Below are 21,712 nucleotides of genomic sequence, written 5' to 3'. Positions count from 1 at the left end.
TCAGGTTAGGGAGGACTCTGGGTCACAGAGGTGGGTATGTGAACCCCGCTGTTATCAGGTTTGGGAGGACTCTGGGGCACATTGGTGGGTGTGTGAACCCCGCTGTGCTCAGGTTAGGGAGGACTCCCGGGCACAGAGGTGGGTGTGTGAACCCCCCTGGGCTCGGGTGGGGGAGGACTCTAGGACACAGCTGGATATATGTCTAATTGCTTTCAGAATCAAGGTGGGGGTGGTTTATGGGCTTAACTAAGTTTGAACTGAGTCTTAAATAACTACCTCCAACTTTTAACAAATAGGATTGTTTGTTAGGAGTTTAATGTTGCTTTATTTAAGATTCAGAAAATCTAATAAGGCTAAGTAGTAATCCCGTTCTCACTAGCACCATCTAATCTAACTGTTGACGTTTCTGGGAATACATGGAGCCCTGTGGTTGGGGCAGGGACTGAGTGCCATTCACGAGCCAGCCATGGGGGTGAGGGCTCCTTAGCAGCTGGGCAGGATGGGAAAATGGGGACACAGCTAGACATTGGTGACGTTGGGCCTTGACGGTCCAAGTCGCGGTCTTGGCTTCTTAATGGGTGAGACTACCCGGTGACTTTCACTATTTTACTTGAAGCTAAATCTGCTTTTCCACAACCTCCCTTTATTTATTTCTATTTTTATTTTATTTATTTATTTGATCTCAAAAGGTATCAATATTATTATTATTATTATTTTTTGAGATGTATTCTCACCCTGTCCAGGCTGGAGTATAGTGGCACGATCTCGGGTCACCGCAGTCTCCGCCTCCCGGGATTATGCAGTTCTCCTGCCCTCAGCCTCCCGGCTAATCTCCCTTTATTTGTACTGTCCTCCTCTGTAAAATGGAAAAGACGATTGTACCTCCCCTTGGGGTCGTAGCAAGGATTCAGTTGGACAGTCCCCGTAAAAGCGTTCGAAGCGAGCATCTTATGTGCAGCCCAGGGCCCTCATTAGGAGACAGGGCAGAGGTCAGTTCTGTTCCGTGGTCACCGTCTTCCTCCTCACAACAGCCCCAAACTGCCCTCATCCTTACCCCATGGTGCTTCCTTGCCTCTGGCAAACTCAAACAAGCAAGTGGAACAGACCTGGCTGGATAAGAAGTTTCGGAAGTTGTGAAGACACAACAGCAAAAACCGCCCCTTTCCTCCCATGCATATCATGGGGGAACAGAAATGCAGCTTTTGTCTGGGGTCTTTTCTGAGAGCCACTTCATTTGTTTAGCAACATAGAAATACATCATTTTGGACTGGGCATGGTGGCTCATGCGTGTAGTCCCAGCACTTAGGGAGGCTGAGGTGGCAGGATCATTTTAGCCCAGGAGTTCAAGACTAGTCTGGGCAACATAGTGAGACCCTATTTCTACAAATAACTTAAAAATTGGTCGGTGTGGTGGTGTGTGCCTGTAGTCTCAGCTACTCAGGAGGCTGAGGTGGGTGGGTCACCTGAGCCCAGGGGATCCAGGTTGCAGTGAGCCATGATCATGCCATTTCACTCTGGCCTGGGAGACAGAGTGAGACCCTGCCTCAACAAAAAGAAAACAATTGTTATTTTGCATTAGTTCAACTTGTACTTGAAATTACTTTTTTTTTTTTTTTTTTACTTTTAAAAACATACTTTTATTTTTTACTTTTTAAAAAAAATTACCATTTTTAATAATGTGATAATATGCAGTGGTCAGGGGGAACACATAAACATCGACATCTTTTGGGAGAGAAAAACCCTTGAATTCTCTGTTCCAACCATGGAAGCAGCACTGAGCCGGCTCTCGGAAGGACAAGGGGTCTTCCCCAGCGTGAGCCCGAGGGCAGCAGGGGAAGGTGGACCTTGAACCAGGAGGGCTGTGTAGACAGTAGCCCCCTTATTCCAAGTGGTTCTGATCCCATGTCAGGGCTTCTGTGGGGCCAGGACAGAGGCTGGTGTCCCCCTTCAATGGCCTGTTCATGGCTGGCTTTCGAATCTAAATGTGGTTTAAAATGTAGTCCCCATTTGGAAGGTCCTTGATAATGATGCGGCAGTGCCTCTGCGCAGTCCCTGCTGGAGGAGAGACTGGGAGAAGAGGACCCTCAGCTCAAGACTGTGGGGTGGGCTCTCCGCCCTTGAGGGACTTGTAGTCTAGAGCAGGGGACAGAAGTGGCTTAGAGTGGCACGGAGCTCTTGGAGTGGAGCCCAGGGGCCGCAGAGGCCATCGGGCAGCCCTGACTGGAGCAGAGGGCCTGAGAGCTGGTTGCTGAGAGGCGTGCCAGAGCCTGCAAGGCTGAGAAGATGCACGAGGGTGTGCAAGGCAGAGGGAAGTGTCCAGGAGTGTCAGGAGTGTCTCTTCACTGACTCAGCGGAAAGGAAGATGAAGAATGCCAGGGCCTCATGAGCAGGGGTGTGTGTGATGCAGCGTGAATGCTTAACAGGAAACTTGGTCCAGCTCGAGGGTCGGGAAATGACCTTCCAAGAAATAGTGACACACAGCACGTGGGCAGAGCCTGCAGGGGACAGAGGCCACAGTGAGGAGCCAGGCGTGGTCGCAGCATGCATCAGCAGTGAGCACCGCCAGGAGGTAGAAGCTCGAGGGATTGGAAATGGATTTGTCTCATGGAAATGCAGGGCAGGGGCACCCTGGCTGTAGTGAATGGCATTCTGGGTCGTTCTGGTGGTGACTTAATTTTATGAAGTTCATTATCTGTCTAAAGTAACTTTTGGAGACTCAAAGATAAATCTGAGCTCAAGAATATTATGTTAAATAAAAGAAGAACAAAGTTTAGTTTGTACGGGTTTGAGGGGAAAAAGAATATCTGACTCTTTGAGAGGCCAAGGCGGGCATATCACAAGGTCAAGAGATAGAGACCATCCAGGCTAACATGGTGAGACCCCGTCTCTACTAAAAAAAATACAAAAATTAGCTGGACGTGGTGGTATGCACCTGTAGTCCCAGCTACTTGGGAGGCTGAGGCAGGAGAATTGCTTGAACCCGGGAGGCGGAGGTTCCTGTGAGCCGAGATCGCGCCACTGCACTCCAGCCTGGCGACAGCGAAATTCTGTTTCAGAAAAAAAGAACAAAAAACAAAAAAAACTATGTATGTATGTAAAATATGTATGTGTATAAATCATATAAAAACTATCATTTTTTTCCCCGTGAGTTTTTTCTCAGGCCTCTGTGTTTTTTTTGGTGAGATGGAGTTTGGCTTCTGTTGCCCAGGCTGGAGTGCAGTGGCGTGATCTCGGCTCACCGCAACCTCCACCTCCAGGTTCAAGTGATTCTCCTGCCTCAGCCTCCTGAGTAGCTGGGATTACAGGCATGCGCCACCATGCCCAACTAATTTTGTATTTTTAGTAGAGACAGGGTTTCACCATGTTGGTCAGACTGGTCTTGAACTCCCAACCTCAGGTGATCCACCCACCTCAGCCTCCCAAAGTGCTGGGATTATAGGCTCAAGCTGCCGCACCCGGCAGGACTCTGCTTTTTGACAGAGGTCAGAGTCTGGTTTCCATGTGTAAGTGGGCACACAGAGACAGTCGTGCAGGCCAAGTGGGCTCTTCTGTGCTCACCCATGTGATCACAAGCATGCTGTCTGGTACAACTGAGAATATTCTCTAGACTAAGGAAACAAAAGATCTCTTTGCTCTTTCTTAAACTGTACTTTCTAGACCAGGTGGTGAAATGGTTTTCTGGTTTTGAAATAGCAAGAAACTGGGGCTAAAGGCTTGTAATTTTAGAAGAAATCCTGCCAAGCCCATGACAGTGTTGCCGCCTGTGCGTGTGCTGAGGCTGAGACATCAGAGCGTGGGTTTTGGAGTCAGGTCAGAGTCTGGCTCTGGACTTACTGGTGGCGAGACCTGGGTCTAGTTAGCTGCTGTCCTGAGGCTTGGTTCCTTCAAGTGTAATGAGGTAAGACAGCCCCTCTCGCAGGCATTCCCTGACTCGTGGGTGTCCTTCCAGAGGGCCTCACATAGCACACGGCACCCAGTGGGTCCTCAGCTTCTGTTGTTTTTCTAGGTGGAGGTTTTCCCTGGTACCTGGCTGTTTCCTCCTCTGAGTTGAATGAAGTCTGGATTTTTAGGCCTTCCTTGACTCTTAGTGTTATAAGGTTCTGACGAGGGACAGCCCAGAACATCCCACTCTCATCCAGGAGCTGCAGGCTGTGCAGTGCACGTCCATAACTGCAGGTCCTCAGGACCTGGAGGACAGGTTGCATCTAGCAGAGCACCCCCCGGACAGAGTCCACTGTGGACAGAAACCCACGCCCGAGACTTGTGAGCAGGCTGACCGGTGCGTGGGCTTTTCTGTGGGATCTGTTATGGGAAAGTCAGGGTCACGCCATGGAAGGCTTAGTGGCCTGATCTCCTGACCGAGTCAGCTCCTCAGGCTGAGTTCAGGGGCTGCGTGGGCCCAGCACTGTCTCTGTGCCAGCACAGGAAACACTGAACTCTGGAAGAGAGGTGCTCCAGGAGGGGTGGAGATGTCCCCCACCCAGCTGGGGATCCCCGCCTGTACCGAGCACTGTCAGTGATGGGCAGGTTTTGAGCGCCAGGAACATCTGGGAAGTCCTGCTACAGACCGGGCATTGGAATTCAGCAGAGAATTGCCAGCAGGACACTAGATCTAGTTCAGCTGGATGAGGCAGACAGAAGCAAGCACGGTGTGCTATGATGAACACCAGGCTGGGGACCAGGAGCCTGTGGGTGCCCAGAGGAGGAAGGAGCCTGGTGCACACTCCCAGGGCGAGGGGAGCCTGCCGTGCACTGGCTCTGTGGGTGGCGTGGCGTACAGTGGTCCCTAAGACAGGATGCCTGCCTCTACAGCATGAGTGGGCAGCAGGGGCTCAGCACAGACACCTTGCAGGCAGGAGTCATTGGTACCAGTATTTGGAAGCTGTGCTGCGTGATTCTGTGCGGAAGCTGGTAGTGCCGTCCTAGGCAATGTTAAACTTGCCCTGCAGTGTGGATGCAGGCCTTGTCCCCAGCCCCCAGCTGTTGCATGATAGTGACTAGGGGAGTGTTTTTCATTCAGACTGAAATTCGTTGTTCTTTCTTTGTTAAGACAGATTCAAAATCTGAAAAATGCCAACTTTTCCCCCCTAGGATCTTTACCTTATATAGTAAATCTCTGCCCCTCGACCTGGCCTGTCGTATCTGGGACGTGTTCTGTCGCGATGGGGAAGAGTTCCTGTTCCGCACGGCCCTAGGCATTCTGAAGCTGTTTGAGGACATCCTGACCAAGATGGACTTCATCCACATGGCACAGTTCCTGACCCGGCTGCCCGAGGACCTGCCTGCCGAGGAGCTGTTTGCCTCCATCGCCACGATCCAGATGCAGAGCCGAAACAAGAAGTGGGCTCAGGTCAGCTGGGCTTCGTGTTCTTCTCTTCCCAGACCGCAGCTGGCATGTGGCATGACTCAGGAAGGATCCTACGTAAAGTGCTGTCTGAGGACATAGCCACTTTTGCAGGAGTCCCTGGGCTGGAAGTTAGGGGGACTGGGTGGACGCATGGCTGTGCCACGGGGCGTCTTGGCAGGTCACTTCCATTTTGGGTTTCTGTCATCTGGACAGGGTGTGGATAACGAAAGCCTTCCCTCCTCTGCTACAGTGGTGTTGGGAGGGTCAGCACTTGAACCCGTGTAGTGCTCTTTACATACCAGAGGGTATTTTGTAAACCACACACCCCCTCTTTAAAAAATATGCCAGGGACAGAAAACAAAGTGGACCCACTTACTGAGCCCTATGGCCATGCTCTGTGGCAGGCTTTTGTGTGTGTCCTTGAGAAGGAGGTGGGATTATCTCCCCTTTACAACAAAGGGAGCCCAGAAAGGAGGGCACGGGTATCTCCTGGCTCTTTCCATCCGATGTGCTGCTGTGCCCTCTCTGGGTTATGTGCCCCAAGCAGCGGAGTGGACAGTCTGTATTCCTCAGCTCCTCCAGGCATCCCTCTTAGGTCTTGTCCCCAGTGGGATTGACCTGCATTTTCTATTCCAAGTCTTTGTCATACTAAAAAGGAAAAGAAAGACCAGTATGGGTTCTTGGTCCTGCATATGCTCAACATTGATTTGAAGTCCTTGTTTGTTGATGTCTGTGAAGACTTACACTCTTCTGTGTGTGCTGCACAATGCTTGGGGTTTGTTTGGAGACAGAGTCTCGCTCTATCATGAGACTGGAGTGCAGTGGCACGATCTCCACTCACTGCAGCCTCCACCTCCCAGACTCAAGTGACCCTTCCACCTCAGCCTTCCGAAATGCCTGTTCTTGATTTAGCTTTTTTTTTTTTTTTTTTAATTAATGGAAGACTTAAAATAGTTACAGGAATAGAACAACATAAAATAAGGAGTCCCCACCGCCTGTCCCCCAGCATCCGTGACTGTGGACGCACAGCCGTTGTTTGAGCTGCCTCCCACCTTGCCCCTTCCCACCGTATTTCAGTGAGTCCCAGGCACCAGGTCACCTGTTGGCGCTCTTTTAACATAACTGTAACACCGTTACCGCTTGGCTACTAATCCTTTCCTGTCATCAGATACCCAGTTTTCAAACTCAGATGTCATAAGTGGCTTTATACAGTAGTTGGTTGGAATCAAGATCTAAATAGTCTATGCCTTGTGATTAGTTGAAAGATGCCTCATGCCTCTGTAATAGCTATGCCGCTCCACTTCTCACTGTTTAGCCCTCTCTTGCTTGCCTTTGTCAAAGAAAACAGGTCATTTAGGCCAGGTGTGGTGGCTCATACCTGTAATCCCAGCACTTTGGGAGGCCGAGGTTGGGGGATCACTAGAGCCCAGGAGTTTGAGACCAGCCTGGGCAACATAGTGAGACCCCATATCTACAAAAATTACAAAAATTAGCTGGGCATGGTGGTGTATATCTATGGTCCCAGCTGCTAGGGAGGCTGAGATGGGAGGACCATTTGAGTGTGGGAGGTCAAGGCTGTAGTGGGCCATGATAGTGCCACTGCACTCCAGCCTGGGCAACAGAGCAAGACCCTGTCTTAGGAAAAAGAAACAAAAAAAGATTGGTCGAGCCCAGTGGCTCATGCCTGTAAACCCAGCACTTTGGGAGGCCAAGGCGGGTGGATCACGAGGTCAGGAGTTCAAGACCAACCTGGCCAAGATGGTGAAACCTCGTCTGTACTAAAAATACAAAAATTAGCTGGGCATGGTGGCAAGTGCCTGTAATCCCAGCTACCTGGGAGGCTGAGGCAGGAGAATCGCTTTAACCCAGGCAGCAGAGATTGCAGTGAGCCAAGATTGCACCATTGCACTCTAGCCTGGGTGATAGTGAGAGACTCTGTCTCAAACAAAAACAAAAACAACACCAAAGAAACAGGTCATTTGTCCTGTAATGTTTCCCACTGGGGGAGAGTTTTATGGCACATGCGCACATCACCCCCACACGCACCTATGCAAACACAGTCACCCCACACACAGGTACAGATCACCCCCACGCACACACATCGCAGACTCACGCCCCACACACATCATACACCCAGACACACAACCAGCCCGTAGTATGTGTGGGTGTGTGATGTGTCACCCTCCCACACATTGTACACCCCCACACACACCACACACCCACACATACATGTACACATCACACACATCACTGCACATGCACACATCGCACCCCCACCACACCACCCCACATGCACACACACGCCCGTGTCCAGGCGCAGGTCACTCCCTGCACAGGCACACACTCCACACCTACATACACAGCAAGGGATTCAACCCAGATCAGCCATTTTGCTGCTTGCATTTTAGGGACTAGGTAAAAACTATTGGTTAAAACTGGGTCAGAGGATTTGACTGTAGGTCACAGTTATGAATGGGAGGTGATGGGAGTGAGTCTGATGATGTGGGGTGGGGGCTTGGGCGTCAGTGACTTTTATACGGTGCCAGGTCTCATGGGACTTGTCCGTGCACATTTCTCTTAAATCCTTTGCTTAAGGTTAAAACACTGGTGAGCTTTCTTTTTATTTTCTTTCTTTCTTTTTTTTTGAGACAGAATCTCACTCCCTTCACCCAGACTGGAGTGCAGTGATGCTGTCACAGCTCACTGCAGCCTCAGCCTCCGGGGCTCAAGTGATTCTTCCGCCTCAGTAGCTGGGAGTGCAGGCATGTGCCATGACACCTGGCTGAGATTTGATTGGGTTTTCTTTGTAGAGATTTGTTTTTTTTGTTGCTCAGGTTGGTCTCAAACTCTTGGGCTTCCTGCCTCGGCCTCTCAAAGTGCTGGGATTGCAGGCATGAGCCACCACGCCCAGCCATGAGCTTCTTCAAAATGACTCAATGTTTATGTTGAGCCAGCAACCCTGTTTACTTAGAGATGCAGGGGGTCTGCAGTCATTGAAACCTACATGAAATGTTTTTGCTTTTAATTGGTGACTCAAAATGGCATCGTTCCTTGCCCCGGGCAGGTAGCACTGTGTTACCAAGGTTCCCTTGGTTTTGAAATCAAACGAGTCTGGGTTTGAATCGTTTTTGTCCTTGGACTCTGAGCACGTCAGTTCTGTACATGTCCATTGTTCAGGCCCCTTCCGTTGGGGCCTTAGCCTTCCCGGGTCTGTCGCGTGGGCTAAGCGGGCCCCATGTGCAAAGTGCTGGCAGAGCTCTGCCTGGCAGGGAGCCTGTAAGTGTCGCTGCAACTGTTAAGCACCACAAGGGCATGGAATATCTTTTAGAAGAAGGGTGTTGACCAAGAGCTGTGAGAACAGAGGAGAGAGCAGGCTCTGGGCGAGCTCAGGAAGGCAGGTGAGACGAGCCAGCGCCTCAAGGCCTCCGCAGGAGGTGGGCTGCCCAGTGAAGGAGGAACAGGGTGGCAGGAGTGCAGCAGGATGGGCACAGGGCTCATAAGCATCCTAGCATTCAGGCCTGGGCTTCCTGGGTGGCCACTGCCGGACCCCAGTGAGGCCCACAGCTCTGCTTTGACCTGGATTCTGTGGCTGGCTAGAAGGAGTGTAGCTAACTCACTAGGCCAAAGAGGGCACAGTCGGTGTCCATGTTGGACAGATCATGCCGGATGCAGGAGTGGAAGACCCCAGAGGGCTGGAGGCAGTGGAAGTGGGGAGCTGGGGAACCCCATTAGGAGGCAGCTGCTGTCTTTGCACCGCTTCTGTCAGGATCTGTGTGTGTGGTCGGTTAATCTTAGCTGCCTTCCTGTGACTCCTAGGTACTGACCGCATTGCAGAAAGACAGCCGGGAGATGGAGAAGGGAAGCCCGGCCCTCCGACACTGAGGCTGCAGAGGGAAGCCGCGCTCCGCATGAAGCAGAGCCCCACGCCGCGGCCCCTCTGTTGTTCCAGACCGACAACTGGCAGCCGAAAAGAACGGGCGCTCTTCAAGCGGGATTCCTACCATTGGAGTTGGCCTTAAACAAACACAAACTTTTAAAGAATTAAGCCAAGGCTTAGCCTTAAGCAGCTCAGTGGAAGGATGACCTGCGGTGGGCCACAGCCAGCCACTGCATCTGCAGCGCGGTTTAGCAGTGGGGCAGTGGCTCACCCCCACTCCTTTATCTCAGCAAAAGTTAATTAAATTGTAATACTCCTATGTCAACTACTGGGAAGTACGTTACAGTCTTAGCCAGGATGCATGAGAGATGTTATTTGGGAGACTTAAGATGCCTTGGCTTGTGTTTTCGTGTTTTAGATAAGAAAGGGATTGCCGATGGAGTTACTGAGTTAATCTTTCCAGAGCTGGAGGTCATGTTTCTAAAACTCACCTACCAAAGACAGCATTAAAGGAACAGGGACTCTCTGAGGATAGCGGCTGGTGTGTGCCCCTGGATGTCTGGGAATCCACCAAGCCTGCAGGTTGGCATCATGCCATGCTGCCTTGGCACAGCCACAGCTAGTAGGCTGCAGGTGCACCCTTGGGCTCCAGTGGGACTGCTCTGGGAGATTGCTGTCTGGCCTGTGTCCCGCAGAGGTGGAAAGTTCGAGAGGAGGAGCTATTTGTGAGGAAGGCCTGCGGCAATAGAGAAAGGCTAAGAGGGAGAGAAGGCGGAGTGGAATCAGCCCCTGTAGCTAAAAGGGTGGGGAAAGAGATACATGGATGGGGCCCTCTCCCACCAGCCTGTTTTGTGGAGGCTGGGTGGCAGCCCAGAACAGCATGTGTGGGGGAGGTGGCCCCGTTTCAGCAGTGGCTCCTCTCTGCCTTTGAGCCCTGCACAGCTGGACCCATCCTAAGTGCCAGTGAGTCTCTCACGCATTTGACTGTAGAATGTGTGCTTCATGACCCGTTGTGCAGACGGAGGAGCGAGCAACACACATCCAGCAGCCCAGACAATCTCGTCAGATGCTCACCCTGTGCCATCAGCTTCCCCATCTTAGCTGACTTTGCCAAGGTCGTTGGCAAATTTTTTGTTGTAGCTTTTCCTTGATTAATTTTAGAACTTTGTGTGAGGACGTTGGTTATCCGAAATCGCAGAAATGAACCGTTTTGCAGCTGCAGTCTAAAGGAGGGACGAGTCTGTGGAAGCAGGGCCCACGTGGCGGCCCACCGGCAGGTGGTTCCTTGGGAGCGTTCTGCACACCTGGTCCCGGGCTTGGCTAATCACACCTATGTGTGTGCCTTCCGGTGGTCTGCACTCCATAGCCCTTCTCAGCCACACATCCCACCCCAGGGGGTGCCCCAGGCTGATCTCATTTCCGATGCTGGGGGGTCTCTGGCTCTGCAGAGCTCGTAAGAGGAGCCTTGGTCCGGGGCTGGGGGAGTAAAGCCGAGCTGGCGTGTGTTTTCTGGACTTCTCGTGTCTGCCATACCCAGTAATGCTCCTCTAGGTGCAGTAGCAAGTTGCTGAGCCAGTGGTTGTCCCGTGCCCTCCTTCCCAGCGCCATCATGTGTCACGTTTCCCAGACTCTGCCCTCACAGTCTCAGCTGAATCTCCAGGGAGGCTGCAGAGCGTTGTGGAGACCACTTTCTGCCTCAGCCTTTAAACGTTGATTTACCTCCTCTTGGAGGAGGCGTCCTGTCTTCACCGGGGGTCCCGGTGGCTCCAGACATAGCCATTTCCTGACATCAAGATGTTGAATGTAACCTGGACTAAGCTGGGCCTGTGGGAGGGGCCGCCTGAGGCTGCGCACCGTCGTCCTCACAGATGTACTTATTTTTGTTCCATGATATGGGCGTTCGGTTCCCTAAAGATGTATATATTTTCTTACTGTACATAAAGATGTTCCTTAAGTCGTACGGAAGGTGACGCGGCAAAGGGCCTTGTGCAGTGTGTTGAGATTGCAGCTGGGGATGGCCCTGTGTCTGCAGAGCCCAGCCTTTAATGTTCTGGTGAAGCACTTTCACAGCTTTCCGGATAGCACTAAGAGGCATCCAGTTTCTGAACGAGATTCCACGTCCCCAATCATAGTTCAGAAGAGGCTTTTAGGACCTGTTCAGGGATCATGTGAGGTCTCGCCACTTTCATGGGTCCTCTGGGAAAGTTCTGAGTCCGCCGTCCAGGGTCACTTAGCACTTTGCCACAGGGGCTGCTGGAGAGTGGAGGCTGCCTCTGTGTGCGGTGGCTGTGGTAAACTGGAACGAGACACGGACACGCCGCCCCTCCGAGGTCTGCAGGCTCCGCTTCACATGCCGCTGACTCCCCGAGTCTAAGGCTTCACGGCCAGGACCTGCGTCCGGCCTACGAGGTAGACCTAGGCTGCCTCTCCCGCCAGGCACTGGGATCCCATTTAGAAACGGTGTTCACTTCAGAAGGTACTTTTCACTGCTCGGTTTTTGACTATTTTAAATAGTTTGCTGAAAACTCCTGGTAACGCTACATATCATGTTTTAATTGCTTGTACAGTTAACCTTTAATTTTATTTAGTAAAGTGTATCGAAGTGGGACTTTTTTGAATTGTAAATATGTGGTTTTATTAAATAAAAGCCAATGTAAAATTGTTACTTACGTTCACCGTCGTTTGTTTAAAGTTGAGGTTCTCACTTTGCACATCATGCTGTTTGAGTGTCTTCAGCTCCGCTTATCAGGCTGGTTAACAACAGATGGTACAGAGGCAGTGGAGTGAAGGGACTGGAGAGCTGAGTGTGCCCCTTGCAGGTTGGGGGAGCCGCGCCTTACACCCCATCCTTGCCAGCCCCCAACCCTCCCTCCTGGGCCTGCCACACCCTTCCTGGCATGCAGCTGTTACTTAGTCTGTGCCAGCCACAGGACCAGGGCTCTCCATGTTCCCTTCAGAATCTTCTCAGAAGCCCGTGAACCTCAGAACTTTCTCAGGGCACTAAGGTCCATCTCCCCAGCGGGCGGCGGGGTGGTGCGAGGTGGGGGTCGGTGATGAGGTCTCAGGTGGACATGGCATACAGCGGAAGGCTCTGCGAGGCCACTGAGAACTGGGCAGTGCCGGGCCGCGGTGTGGTGGGTATTGCTCTGCTTCCTGAGGCAGGAGGCTCCTGGCTGGTGGGGCAGAGCCTGGGCAGCTCTCTTCTGGCCCCTTGGTCCCAGGAGAATCCTTCGGTGTGCGACAGCACTCTCGCCTGAGCAGACATGGCTGCCCACTCTGCGGGCCTCTCCCTCAGTGCCTGCTCTCCTCTCTGGGCCACTATTATGTCCTCTGCGCTGTCTGCAGGCTGTGGTGAGAGGATGGCAACGGGCGTGATGGTGGCAGCAGTCACAGCCATGCCAGGTGCTAGGCCAAGTGCTGCCTGTGAGTCATCAACTATCTGCTCTGCGGAAGAGAGGGCCATTGCCCCATTTCAAAGATGAGATGCAGGAAAATGATGTGCATAGATCTCGACAGCAGTCAGAGCTGGATTTCAGACTCCTGAGCCCTTGTCAGAAACACCCTCTAGGGGAGAGGACCTTTGGGAGCCTTGACCTCAACTCCAAGTGCAGGGTCTGGGGTGGGAGGGGGGTTGCTGGACTCATTTATTTGAGCGCCTCCTGTGTGCAGGCACCACCTGCAGAGGAAGAGATGGTGCCAGCAGGGCTCACGGGCCAGGCACGGGCTGTGATGGCAGAGGTGCCGTGTGTGTGCAAACAGGAAGGGGCCGGAGTGCTTTCCTGAGTGCTGCAGCCCAGGGGAGAGCGGCTGATAGTTAAGAACCAGCCCCGAGATGTGGAGGCTGCCAGGCAGGAAGGCTCAGAGAGAATGGAACACTGCCCTGTGCAGTGTGGAGAGGCAGTGTGGACCTCGAGACCAGCTGTGGGTCACCAGGGAGTCACAGAGGGAAGCCTCGGGGCCAAGGGTCAATCCTCAAATGGGCCCGTGACAGGACGTGGAGGGGCTTGTAGGGTTCCCAGGGAAACCAGTGGATCTGCTTTGTGTGGAGTACAAATGTGCTCAAATATTTGCTGATGAGACTCAGGCCCTTGCCTGCCTACCCAGGAACCTGGCCATGAACGAGAGTGGTCAGATAGGTCTTGCAGGCCCAGAGCACTGGCCTGCCCACACAGGCTCCTGTGAACATTGCCTGCAGCCAGCAGGGCCACACCACGGCACTGTCTCCCCAGACTCACTGCCGAAGCTCCATTTTCCAGGATGCCTGAACTGCCTGGGGTTGTGTGTGGAATGAGGCAAATTACCTTCTCCCCAGGCATTACAATAGAATGAGTTACTCCTGGACTCGGAAGCTTCACTCTGGACTCCAGAACCTCACAGATGATGCTCAAACATTGTTCCTCCAGCTTCTTGCCCTGCTCTGGAGCTGCTGGTAGAAACTGCTCCAGCCAAAAATAAACCCAAGTGTAAGGTGCAGTCTGGCCAGAGGTGAAGAACAGGGCCCTAGGGGCTAAGTCTTGTAGCCAACCATTGCCATTTAGGGACTCTGGGACCTTGGGGAATTTTCTTGAATTCCCTAAACCTCATTTTTCCTTTCTGTTACCAAAGGTTAAAAAGGGTACCCAGCCTGGCTGGGCGTGGTGGCTCACGCCTGTAATCCCAGGAGTTTGGGAGGCCGAGGCGGGTGGATCATGAGGTCAAGAGATCGAGACCATCCTGGCCAACATGGTGAAACCCCGTATCTACTAAAAATAACAAAAATTAGCCGGGCATGGTGGCACGCGCCTGTGGTCCCAGCTACTCGGGAGGCTGAGGTGGAAAAATTGCTTGAACCCAGGAGGCGGAGGTTACAGTGAGCCGAAGATTTCGCCACTGCATTCCAGCCTGGCGATAGAGCAAGACTCCGTACCAAAAAAAAAAGAGGGGGGGGTACCCAGCCCTTGTCCACTGGCTTGTGAAGATTAAATAAAAATAAGCTGAACTACTAATTATATTTACAAAAAACACCCACAAAAACGTTGCAATGGGTTGGTAGAGTCACGCCCTTCACGTGTAAACAGTATCTCATACTCTTGAACTTAAGAATTTTTTTTTTAATTTGGGATTTTCCTCCTAAATTAAGTACATGTTTATTACATAAAATTTGGAAATTCAGAAAAGCATGTCTTCATGTTGTTTTAAAAAACAACTGTCTTCAGTTGTTTTTAATTTTACCACCTAGAGAAAAGATGCTGTTTTTAAATTCTGATCTTTTTTCCTATAAATGAAATTTTCCCATTTTACAAGTGAGTGCGTTGAGGCTTAGAAAGCTGAAGTATTTGGTCCCAGGTCACAGTTGGAAGAAAGCTGAATCCAGCTCAGCCTGATGCCAAGGTCTTAGGAACATGCCACGTCTGCTCCTAGAAAGACCCTTGTATTCACCCTTGGCATTCTGTAGGTGAAATGTTAGAAGACATCATCAATTTAAAAATCAGGGAGGGTGTAATTTTATTAAGATACATACATATTTAGCCAGGCACGGTGGTTCACGCCTGTAATCTCAGCACTTTGGGAGGCCGAGGTGGGTGAATCACCTGAGGTCAGGAGTTTGAGACCATCCTGGCCAACGTGGCAAAACCCTGTCACAGTCTACTAAAAGTACAAAGATTAGCCAGGCATGGTGGTGGGTGCATGTAATCCCAGCTACTTGGGAGGCTGAGTCAGGAAAATCGCTTGAATCCAGGAGGCAGAGGTTGCAGTGAGCCGAGATAGTGCCATTGCACTCCAGCCTGGGTAATAAGAGCGAAACTCTATCTAATAAAAAAAAAAAATTAATCTCAAGTGTGTTAAGTCAGCAAAAATGATTTTCCTTTACCAATGAAAAAGTGTTTCCTTTTCACACCTTGGGCTGTCCTGAGTCAGTGTCTGGTTTACTCTTGCTACTGCTGCTAAAACCAGAAGGCTTCCTGCAATTTTTTTTTTTTTTTTTGAGACGGAGTTTCGCTCTTGTTACCCAGGCTGGAGTGCAATGGCGCGATCTCAGCTCACTGCACCCTCCGCCTCCCGGGTTCAGGCAATTCTCCTGCCCCAGCCTCCTGTGTCGCTGGGATTACAGGCGTGCGCCACCATGCCCAGCTAATTTTTTTGTATTTTTAGTAGAGACGGGGTTTCACCATGTTGACCAGGATGGTCTCGATCTCTTGACCTCGTGATCCACCCGCCTCGGCCTCCCACAGTGCTAGGATTACAGGCTTGAGCCACCGTGCCCGGCCCGGCTTCCTGCAATTTAACACTGGAGGGGACAGACCTCAGTGTCTCCGTGTTGATACATACCTATTTGTTCAAAAAAGTTCTAATTTTATATAACATCTCACTCAAAATGTATTCAGTGCCAACATTTTCTGGGTCCTGTACTTTTTGACGAGGAGATGACAGTCTTTTAAAAAATCATTGCGTCTTAGAGGTTTCTAGCCCAGCTGCTGCATTTGGAGCAGCTGCATTCCCTGCTGGAATGATGAACTCTTTTTTTTTTTTTTTTTTTTTTTTTTGAAGACCGAGTTTCGCTCTTGTTACCCAGGCTGGAGTGCAATGGCGCGATCTCGGCTCACCGCAACCTCTGCCTCCTGGGTTCAGGCAATTCTCCTGCCTCAGCCTCCTGAGTAGCTGGGATTACAGGCACGCGCCACCATGCCCAGCTAATTTTTTGTAGTTTTAGTAGAGACGGGGTTTCACCGTGTTGACCAGGATGGTCTCGATCTCTTGACCTCGTGATCCACCCGCCTCGGCCTCCCAAAGTGTTGGGATTACAGGCGTGAGCCAGCGCGCCCAGCCAGATCAACTCTTTACCTGTGGTGCCTTCCTACTCTGGCTACAAGTCTGCCATTCTGCTGTTTTCCCTAACTGGTTCTAGGTCTTGAGACATCCTCTTTCTGCCTAGGATTATTTTTGAATCCAACACAGGACTTACCAGTGCCTGACACCTGATAGGCATTCAAGTAATACTTATTTTTGGAAAATGAATGAGATGGGCATTTTATCAATGTATTAATCCAACACATTTACAGAGTACCGTTCATATGCCAGGCCCTGTGCTGGCCACTAGGGAGGGTGACGAACCAACAGTCTTTGCCTTCCTGGACTTTGTCTGGAAGGAACAGGTACCTAAGTACACCATTGCTAAGCAGGAAATCAAAGGCTGAGTTGTGCTGCACACAGGCTTCTGTGGAGGCACTAACAGCCCTTCAGTGAGGCTCTGGGGACAGACAGTGCGTCAGGGTCTGTAGAATTCTTCAGAAGCCATCTATCAATTTATGGGTGTGTTGCTATTTCATGATTAAGCACTCTCCTATAATTGGAAAGAACTGTGGTAGGAGATAATTAACAGAAGATTATCTACTAATTAATTGTAACATTTCCAGCATAAGGTACTGTAATTTGAGAAAACATTGGTAACTCACTATATAGTCACTTAGGACAGGTTTGCTTTGCAGCTTAAAGCAATGTCAGACTCAGCAAACTCCTTTGTATCTTTGTGCTCTGAGAGATCTGCTTGTTACCGGGCTCGAGGCTGGGGAGGGAGGGTTTGCTTGGATCTAGATAATCACTGGTGGGTCGATTCTCCCTGCAGTGAATCAAAGGGATAAAGGACACCGTTATCACAAAAGTCACCTGCTTGGTCAGGTGTCGAAGCATCATTGCCAGGTCCACTTGAGGCCTCCCTGGCTACAGAAGAGCCCAGTGGGCCTGTCCTGCTTCTAGTTTGAGGCACACAGGAAATTCTATTTGCCAGTGATTTGCTTTGATATATAGCGTAGAGGGAAGACTAAAATGGCGGTGAGTGAGTGACTGAGAATGGAAGCCGGAAGTCAAAGCTTTTAGAGACGGGGTCTCACTGTGTTGCACGGTCTGGAGTGCAGTGGCACGATCACTGCTCACAGGAGCTCCACACCCGCCCCTGAGCCTCAATTGATCCTCCCACCTGGGAGGGACTGCAGGTGTGCGCCACCACACCCGGCCAATCTTTTTGTATTTTTATACAGATGGGGTTTTGAGGTGTTTCTCAGGCTGGTTTCAAACTCCTGGGCTCAAGTAGTCTACCCGCCTCGACCTTCTTAAGTGTTGGGATTACAGGTGTGAGTCACCGTGACCGGCCCAAGCTTTTTTATTTAACTCATTACTACTTTTCAGTGGTTTGATATAATAAAGTATATTCAAGCCATGAAAGTTAGAAAAGGAATTTTAATCAAACTTCATTGGCTTCCAAGGGAGCATACTTTAGAAAACAAAATCATGGCCAGGTGTGATGGCTCACATCTGAACTTATGATCAGCAGGAGGATCACGAGGTCCAGAGTTTGAGACCAGCCTGGCCAATATGGTGAAACCCTGTCTCTACTAAAAAATACAAAAAACTAGGTGGGCATTGTGGTGCGTGCCTGTAGCCCTAGCTGCTCAGGAGGCTGAGGTAGGAGAATCGCTTGTACCTGGGAGGCAGAGGTTGTAGTGAGCCGAGATCATACCACTGCACTCCAGCTTGGGCAACAGAGTGGGACTCCATCTCAAAAAATAAAAACAACCCAAAGAAACAAACAAAATCATGGCATCCAAAGATAAAGCTCACGACTGAGTCCCCTGCCCAGAGCTGGGTTCCCACCATTCTTCAGAGTTATCCAGCACCAAAAACGGTGTCACATTTTTATGATTCACTTAAGTTTAGGAGTGGGAGAATACTTATTTAACCCCAAGTCCACACATCTCAAAATTCAATCTAGGATTAAGAAGAAATGAAAACAAGCCCCCAGCTCCAAGATAATCACTGATACTACATTAAGGAAATAGACCTATCAGGTATTTTTAACATGAACACAAGGAGTAAGAGGCATTTTACTATTTGCTGCTCAGTGAACTCACGCACAGCAATGCCCTGTTGAGATCTGAAAGGGTCCAGCTGATGCAGAAGGCGCTCTTCTGCGATGCCAGTAGCCACCGTGCCTATATTTTGCACCTTGCAAAGCATGCAATACAACTGTTATTTTGTTTTCATTGGAAAACAAAATTTCATTTTTTGGTACAGATCAACGCATTTCTTCAGAGGATCCAAAAACATGTTTCATTAGAAACTGAAGACTGTCAGGCCGGGCATGGTGGCTCACGCCTGTAATCCCAGCACTTTGAGAAGCCAAGGGAGATGGATCGCTTGAGCCCAGGAGAACGAGACCAGCCTGACCAACAGGGTGAAACCTCACCTCTATTAAAAATACAAAAATTAGCTGGGCGTGTTGGTGTGTGTCTGTAATCCCAGCTGCTTGGGAGGTTGAGGCTGGAGAATCGCTTGAACCTGGGAGGCATAGGTCAGTTGAGCTGAGATCCTGCCACTGGACTCCAGCCTGGAGACAGAGTGAGACCCTGTCTCAGGAAAAAAATAAAAAGAATTGAGGACTGCCACTGAAGCAGAACCAGACATCAACAGTGAGTAGACTGAACTCCCTTTCACTGAAAAAGGAATGATGAAGAAATATCAGCTCCTCTCCTGTTTCCTGGATATTTGTATTGCTCCCAAAGCTCATGCTAGTCACATATGAAATCACTGAAATTTAAGATTAATCTGGCCGGGTGCAGTGGCTCATGCCTGTAACCCCAGCACTTTGGGAGGCCAAGGTGGGCAGATCATGAGGTCAGGAGTTCAAGACCAGACTGGCCAACATGGTGAAACCCTGTCACTTACTAAAAAAAAAAAATACAAAAATTAGCTGGGCATGGTGGCTCATGCCTGTAGTCCCAACTACTTGGAAGGCTGAGGTAGAATTGCTTGAACTGGGACCCTGGAGGCAGAGGTTGCAGTGAGCTGAGACTGCGCCATTGCACTCCAGCCTGGGCTACAAAGCAAGACTCTATCTCAAAAAAAAAAAAAAGATTAAGGGGATTAGTGAGCTTCTAACTGAAACAGTGATGTGGGACTACACAGTTTAATAAATCTACAGAATTTAATAATTAGCACAGGATTTTTTTTGTACCTTGCCCATTCACTGAACATTTAAACCCTCCTACATATGAAAGAGGAACAGTACTCCTTAGAATTAAGTCGTTGAAATCATGGAATTGCTCAGACTTAAGACTTTCAGCAGATTTTCATAAGTTAGTTACATTAAATCATGCTTTGCTTTTCTGGACCTGCTTTGCTCAATCCCAAATAAAACTCCTAACTGAATTTTGGGCTCAGCACTAATTTGGAAGCTGAAACGTTTTGAGATCAATACAAAATACAGTTCCATCCCAAATATCACAGGCCTTTTTAAGAATGGCATCAAAGGTAAAAAAAAAAAAAAAAGAAGGTCGGACAGCATATCCTGAGGACTTGCAGTCTTCTCGTCGATATGGTCAAGAGGGGAGAAAGGCTCTGGCCTCCCTGATCTTCTGCCTCACGCCTCTGCAGGACAAAGTGAGCCCAGCGTGGTGGCGCTTCAGGGATTCCAGGCGCCCGCGGAGCAGTTCCGTCTTGTCCACCTTTTCTTCCAAGTCCCGAAGGAGTGACTCCTTGCCTAGAAGCCCGCACCTCTGGTTCAGCCTGATGTTGTCCGCCCGCAGCCCCTCGCGGGCTTGCTTCGTCTTGGTCAGGATGTCTCTTCTTAGGGCGACCTGGGCCTCGATTTCTGCCAGCTGTGTCTTTTTGCATGCGTTCTCCACGTCCATGAAGTGAAGCTTTTCCTTCACGTGGGTTACTACTTGCACACTGTTGGTCACCTTGTTGCGAAGTTTTAAAAGTTCCTCATTTCGTTCCTCAATTTTCTCATTGAAGGTCTGGTTCTCAATCTTCAGCTGTTCAAAGTCAATGAGGAGCAGACCCTCGGTCAGGTCCTCCTGGGTCCTCATCCTGGTTTCAAAATGCACCAGGCTCTGCTTCAGCTGCACGTTTTCTAGTCTCACGGCGCTCATCTCCTTCTCCTTTTTATCCTCCAGCGCCTGGATCTGCTCCACCTCTCGCAGAGCAGCCTGGCGCCCGCCCCTCATCCGACAGCTGCCCATGGCCTGCATCACCACCTGCTTCTTGAGTGCCTGGAAGCGTCGCCACTCCTTCTCCACCCTGGTGAGCTTCTCCTGGCACTGCCGCTTCAGCTGGCCCAGCTCCTGGTGGTACCACTGCAGGTCGTCTGCCTGCTGCTTCTTCAGCTCCTCCAGCATGCCCAGATGGCGCAGGTACACCTGCTCTTTCTCGGGGGCCTCGGCCTCCGCGCCCTGGTCAGGCACCTCAGCGGCCTCCAGGCCCTTCTTCTTGCGCAGCGCCTCGAAGATCTTGTGCTGCAGGTACAGGTTGTAGCGCTGGGAGCGCTTCCGCTCCACTAGCAGGGAACGGTACTGGTCCAGGAGGTCGCTGCGCAGCTGCTGCTCCTGCAGCCTCTGGACCTCCTCGGACCACTCCAAGTCCTCAAGCTGGTCCCTTCCACCAAGGCGCTTCCCCTCTTCCTGGCTCTTGGCCGGGCGTCCTTCCTCACCCCTCCCCTCACTCTCTGCGCCATCTCTCTGCGTCTCCTCCTCCTCCTCCTCCTCCACCTGCTCTGTCTCAGCCTCCCGGGCTGCAGCAGCAGCCTCTTTCAAGCCGATCCTGGGCAGCGGCAGGGAGGTCAGGGACGGCGCTTCCTTCCCCTCCGCCGCCTGCTCCAGCTCCTCCTCCACCCCCGCCTCCGCCTCTAGCTCCAGGTGCCCGGCTCCGGGCTCCGGCTGGACGGGCTCCTCAGCCCCGGCCTGGGCCGGCTCTTCGGGCTCGGGCTCGGACTGGGGCTCGGCCAGCCTCGCCGGCGCTCCAGGCCCCTCCACGCCCTCGACCTCGGCGGCCGTTAGCCCTTTCGAGGCCTCGGCCTGCTGGTCCGCGGCGGTACCTCCCTGCGAAGCCGCCTCCTCCTCCTTCTCCTCTTCCTCCTCCTCCTCCAGCTCTGACCCCGGCTGCCCGGGTGCGGGCGGGGTCGGAGGGCCAGAGCTGGCCTTGATCTCGGACGGCCGCGCGGCCAGGCTTTCCCTGTCTCCGCTTTCCCCGCCGGGGTCGTTAGTGTGCTCGGACAGGCCGTCCATCTCCGCCCGGCTCAGCCGGGGCAGCGCAGCGCGAACGCAAGCTGTTAGGTTTCCCGGGGCAACCGAGGGCGCGCGCGCTGGGCCCCGCGATTGGCCAGGCGCTAGGCCGACGCCCCGCCTCTTCTCCCCGCCTCCCGGCGAGAGAAAGCCAATGGGAGGCCGCGAGCTGGCGATAGGCGAGATTCATTGGAAGCGGCTGTGTGCTCTGGCCGCGAGGGGCGTGGCTCCCCCGCTGGGCTTTCTGACTGCCTATTTCCCACCGCCCGGCCTGGGGCGGGGCGTCCAAGAGGCTCTGGGAAAGGCGGTGGCGGCCGGCGCGAGGGGCGCGCAGGCGCAGAGCGGCGGGCCGGGCGTCCGCAAGGTGGCGCACGCGGGGCGCCTGCGCGATGCGGCGGGGCGACAGCGGCGGCGGCGGCGGCGGCCGGGCCGGGCCGGACGGCGCCTGCGTGC

The 21,712-nt window shown here is 51.8% G+C and overlaps 2 protein-coding genes across 7 annotated transcripts in view; one reads left to right on the top strand and one right to left on the bottom strand.

Moving 5' to 3' along the window:
- Positions 1-11,889, top strand: part of TBC1D14 (TBC1 domain family member 14) — a 125,491-nt gene extending 113,602 nt beyond the window's left edge. For 4 of the 6 annotated variants that reach the window (XM_032254122.1, XM_032254121.1, XM_032254125.1 and 1 more), the window contains 2 exons: positions 5,092-5,350; positions 9,164-11,887. In XM_032254122.1, coding sequence (XP_032110013.1) covers positions 5,092-5,350; positions 9,164-9,229 — 325 coding nt within the window. In that variant the 3' untranslated portion in view covers positions 9,230-11,887. Of the gene's footprint in view, positions 1-5,091; positions 5,351-9,163 lie in introns of all 6 variants that reach the window. The other 2 variants (XM_032254124.1, XM_032254123.1) reach the window with 1 other exon arrangement.
- A 7,259-nt stretch (positions 11,890-19,148) lies between these two features.
- On the bottom strand, positions 19,149-21,356 carry CCDC96 (coiled-coil domain containing 96). Its single transcript, XM_032254120.1, has one exon. The coding sequence runs from the start codon at positions 21,260-21,262 to the stop codon at positions 19,577-19,579; it is 1,686 nt and encodes a 561-aa protein (XP_032110011.1). The 5' UTR covers positions 21,263-21,356; the 3' UTR covers positions 19,149-19,576.
- Between the last annotated feature and the right edge of the window lie 356 nt (positions 21,357-21,712).

Source organism: Sapajus apella, unplaced genomic scaffold (assembly GCF_009761245.1).
Source record: "Sapajus apella isolate SASKATOON/1434 unplaced genomic scaffold, GSC_monkey_1.0 scaffold85, whole genome shotgun sequence".
Classification (NCBI taxonomy): Eukaryota; Metazoa; Chordata; class Mammalia; order Primates; family Cebidae; genus Sapajus; species Sapajus apella.
Note: the sequence above shows the minus strand (reverse complement) of the source record. Positions and strands in the feature narration are given on the sequence as shown.

Excerpts from the sequence above, each read along its gene's own strand:
- CCDC96 (XM_032254120.1), bottom strand. The coding sequence starts at position 21,262 with ATGGACGGCCTGTCCGAGCACACTAACGACCCCGGCGGGGAAAGCGGA.